Source organism: Populus trichocarpa, chromosome 5 (assembly GCF_000002775.5).
Source record: "Populus trichocarpa isolate Nisqually-1 chromosome 5, P.trichocarpa_v4.1, whole genome shotgun sequence".
NCBI lineage: Eukaryota > Viridiplantae > Streptophyta > Magnoliopsida > Malpighiales > Salicaceae > Populus > Populus trichocarpa.
This window is the reverse complement of record NC_037289.2, coordinates 16,446,408-16,451,417: the sequence shown is the minus strand read 5'-3', so window position 1 is coordinate 16,451,417 and position 5,010 is coordinate 16,446,408. Positions and strand designations below refer to the sequence as shown.

Here is a 5,010-nt window from a genome sequence, read left to right as displayed (position 1 = left end):
AAAAAATCTAATTTATGATTGTTATTGGGACGCAAAAAGGAAAAGCAGAGACACCCAAAAGTACGTAAAAAATGATAATCAAGAGACTGTTGAAATAGACAATCAAACGGGGATCTATTTGTAAGGATAAGATTAGGCATGTGATTTATAAGACAAACAGAAGTTTCAAAAGCATAACTCCAAAATCAGAATGGTGTTTTACACTTTTCTAGAAGAATAAGTCTAGTCTCCATAATATGCCTATGACGACATTCTAATGTGTCATTTTATTCATGTGTGAGGACAAATCAGATGATGATGAATACCAATGGTCTGAAAGAAAATGGATAATTTTCGGTATTCACCGCCCCAATCAGTTTGAAAAAAAAAATTTAATGAAAATTAACGCTCAACGAGGTCTGAAATTGGTGAAAGACAAAATAAAATCAGACATGGCAATAAGAAGGTAATACCATATATATTTTGTGTACTTCATTGGTGTTGAGATCCTTGACATAAAGCACAAACGGGTGAAATTCAAAATAAACATTGTTATCGAGATATAATTTCTGAACAAAAAGCAAACATTTTGTAATATGCAGAACATGAAGAATGTTAGACAAAGTGACAGAACGTTGTGGTGTATATATTTTAGTATGACCGATATGAGATATGGGAAGTCCCTTACCATCATCAATATGCAAATTATCATTACCAAGATATGGTTCTGAAGCAGCCAAAGTTGCAAGATCAGGTGTAACGTGTTGAGTTGCACCAGTGTTTGGAAACCAATCGGCAATACCTGTTGAGGAGACATTACTCAGCACCAAATTAGCACCAGGCTGTTGTCCATAACCCCGATGCTAAAGTTAAGGACAATGAAGGGTTGTATGGCCGAATGTTTGGCCCAATTAGCAGTGTGTATTCTGCCCCATGTTGCGCTGCCAATTTCCCTGACAGTTACCTTGCCTGCCATCACTATTGGAGGAGCTATAGAGGCTACGAAAATTTGGTCTGAATGCAGCAGGCCTATTCCCTCTACTGCTGAACTGGTTAGGCGCCATCCTTCATGGAAACAGCCCCTGTTGCAACCAAAATATCCAGAGGACTGACGTTGAGAGACAAAGGCTTAAGGGGGGTGTTGGGCGTGGGCAGCAGAGGTGCAATGATGGCAGCAGATCTTATGGATGGAGGGGATGTTTTGTGAAGAAATTCATGCGTTAGAAGATGTCTATAAAGATCAGCATACGAGAGAGGTTCTGCCTTGGTCACAAGGCTTGTTACAAAGTTCTTAAACTCTCTTTGAAGGCCACGAAACACATATAAGTTGAAATCCTTCAGCAAAACAGGTCGGCTAGCAACATCAAATGATGCCTTAGCTTTTTGCATAAACTGAGTTACCGACTCATCACCTTGTCGAAGATCTTGAAGGGAGCCATGAAGTTGCATAATACAAGAATTGGACGTGGAAGCTAGAGCTTGTTCAAGTGTGCGCCAAACAGAACTTGAAATTTGGCAGTTAACAACAAGATGGAGAACTGATTTAACTAAAGAGAGGTACCATCGGCAACAAGAACATGTGAAGAAGGACATGAGTTTGAGCCATTAACAAACTCAAAAACTCATTGGCCTAGGAGATACGGCTTCATCTGCATTCGCCAATATAGATAATTGGTGTTTGTTAACTTGAGAGAGATGACTTGGTGAGTGTGAGAGAGGGAAATAATGGCAGTGGCAGCAGCAACAGAAACAACAGCAAAAAAAGGCTATAACAGAGAAGTATTGTTTGGGTTGAAAAGGGTGTGGCCACCATCTGTGGGCTATGGCCACGGCGAAACAGAGGCAGAGGAGGAAGCAGGTGCTGCGACAAAGGAGGAATTCGGCACCACCAGTGCTGCAGAAAGGGAGGCAGCAGACGGTTGGGATGAAAAGTCCATTGCAGAGGGGAGATGAAGTGTTTTAATTTATTTAGGGCTCTAATACCAAGTTAAGAATAATAGAATGGTTTAGGTTTCCTATATATGTGTGTGTGTGTGTGTGGCAGTAACTGTAGGAATCACAACATTGGAATAATCCTACATTTTCCTACAATTACTGCCACACACACACACACACATATAATAAGTATTAATATAAAATCATTAATGAAGCATTACCTAATAATTTAAACTTTTAAATTGATATGGTTTTTTGATGATTAAATTACCATGAGTTCAAATCTCAATACTTTTATTTTTTTTATTAAAACTATAATTTTAGTACAAGGTAATGTAGGGTTACATATGCAAGTTTCATTCTTAAAAAAAAAACTTTTACTCAAGAGAATCTATTATTAATTTCTAACTAGTTCTTTGTTATTGTATTTAATTTTTGATGACTAAATGACCATGGGTATAAATATCACCTTTAAAATTATAATTTTAGTGTAAGATAAGATTGTGTAGACTTAGCAAGTTTGAATTTTAAAAACTTTTATTTAAAATGGTGTATTATTAATTTCTAAACTAGTTCGATCTTCACCTCAGACATGAGTTGTTTTATGGCTGAGACTGTTAAGAGCTTTAAAAGCATATTTGTTCATGGGAAGTGATTGTTTATTAAATAGCTAGCTGAGGAGGGTGTTGAGAGCTTTAAAAGTTTTAGTTGCTTTGAGCGACCCAATTGTGGAAGTTGGAGTTATGAGCTATTAAAGATCCATAAGCATTCAAGACGACCTTCAACCGTATACAGCCTTCCTGCATTTAATACACCCTCTCCACACCTCTCCTCCTCCTTCACTCACCGCCTCTAATTAAAGACTAGTACCAAGAGACTAATCGTGGCTCTGGTCTTTTGGCTTTTGGCTTGGCTTGGCTCCAAAAATAAATATATTTACACTAGGATAAAAGCTGATGATACTATCATACTGAATATTGTTTGTTAGTGCGTACTCCTAACGCGATCTAGCTGGTGTTAATGTTTTCTCAGTCAATTAGGAGCTATATATAAATATAAGCACTGCTTCAACTAATGGTTATTTTTCATTTGTAATTAAATTGTATCTAACTGCAGTAAATTGCACCACATATCGTATAATTACTACCTTCAACAGTTCAAAGTTTGTGAATACGCCCAAACTACCAATGCATGACTCAGTGTGGCGAATTGATGTTACTGTATGGTCCATTGAAAAATTCCTACGCATCGCTATGATTAAATAATGGCATGTAGGCACTTATAAGGTCTTGTGTGCTGTGTAAAATTATATAAATGGTTAGGTGCTGGGTATAGTTCAACTGGTCAGGTTCTGGATTTACTCTTTATAAGTCATCGGTTCGAGTCTTACAAATTTCAGAGCCACTAGAGACTTACATCATCATTAATTTCAGGACTCATGGTATTAGTTAAAATATATACAAGCTGACTCGCACACCATATTAATCTTAAAAAAATTATATAAAGGGAACAAGGTCAAGGGTGTGCACAAATGACCAAGAAGAGCTGGTTAGGTTTTCACATCTTAGTCATAATTTTAGGATCAGCTTGGAGCTGTGTAGTAATTCAAAGAGCCAACTTGGAAAGCACGTCATGCATAGGTAGGCTCTTTTGCCTTTAAAGTTGCCCTATTAGATTCTTCCTTGCAGTAATGTGACTGACCAAACAACGCAAACTCAGCCCATATAACTACCCAAGTCTTTCACCATATGGATCGCATCACTTTAGAGTGAGAAAAGGTTAAAGTTCCTTTGTATAGTAGCTATATGGTCTCCTTTCAAGCACTCCCATCTCCAAATGGGAGAAAGTCAATCCCAGAGCTTGATGATTCATCAAAGAAGAGAAAGTGGGAAGAGTCGCAAACTGAAGGGATTCTCGAGAAAAGATCAAAACCAGAGAGCACAAAATCGTTCTTTGAAGAAATCGAGCTGCACCGCGAGACTCCATTACCTTTGGAGTGGCAAAGATGCCTCGATATTCAGGTATTATTATATATCGTATGCTTTGTTTGTATCATCATCATATGTTCATACATGTGTGTGTATACCAATATAATAACTCTAGCTAGCAAATATCAAATTAAATTAGACTCTTGATCTTTTTATCTGGTTTTTGCATGCAGTCAGGGCAGATACACTTCTATAATACAAGGACCCATAAGAGAACATCAAGAGATCCAAGGAAAACCCCCGAGCCACCAAGTCCTGATCATCATATGAGCTTAGACCTTGAGCTAAACCTACCATATGATCAATCACAAAGGAAAAGGTTTGCAAACGACCATATTACAAAGCAGAATTCCGGTGGCTCCATCCGAGGTTTTGGTGATTTGTTCAAGGATTCTAGCAGAGATAAGGAGAGTTCAGGAGGACTAACACGGCGTCCCTCGTGGTTAGCGTCTGAAAGGGATCAGGAAGAAATGGTAGCGACAGTGTGCACAAGGTGCCACATGTTGGTGATGCTTTGCAGGTCCTCTCCTGCCTGCCCTAATTGCAAATTCATGCATCCACCAGACCAAAGCTCTCCTAAACTATTCAAGTAAAGGCTTAGCCACTTATGTAGTGATGAGGTCGACAAAGATCAAAGCCAAGTTTCAAGTTTTAGGGTGCTATCTATCCGGGAAAACAATCGATGGAGTTCATTAATTCCCTTCATCATCATGGAATTAAAGGCTAAGAAATGACTGTTGAGAGAGAGTATTAGTACGTGGGGGACTAATTAACTTGTATGGTACACAAATTTATGAGAATATAAAAATTAACTCAAGGGACCCAATATTTATAATGATTCATGGTGGTGGTGGTAGAGAAAATTTGGTTAATACTATATATATATATATATTTGGGTGGCGTACTTTGGATTTTCCTTTTATACCTGCTAAACATTATTTCTTGGTTTAATTATGGGTAGAATTAATTCAATGTTTTTAATTAAAGAGTTCCATAATTAAGAACTGCTTCCATAATGTTTCTCTTTTCTTACTCGGAACTCGGATAGGTCACCATTTCTCTACCATTCAACTTGATGGTGCGCGCGCATACACACGTGTATCTTTCT

The 5,010-nt window shown here is 37.9% G+C and overlaps 1 protein-coding gene across 1 annotated transcript; it reads left to right on the top strand.

Moving 5' to 3' along the window:
• Positions 1-3,597: 3,597 nt before the first annotated feature.
• LOC7486601 (protein CURLY FLAG LEAF 1) lies at positions 3,598-4,740 on the top strand. The gene is made up of 2 exons (XM_002307347.4): positions 3,598-3,935; positions 4,076-4,740. The coding sequence occupies exons 1-2, from the start codon at positions 3,720-3,722 to the stop codon at positions 4,493-4,495; spliced, it is 636 nt and encodes a 211-aa protein (XP_002307383.1). The 5' UTR covers positions 3,598-3,719; the 3' UTR covers positions 4,496-4,740.
• Positions 4,741-5,010: the final 270 nt, after the last annotated feature.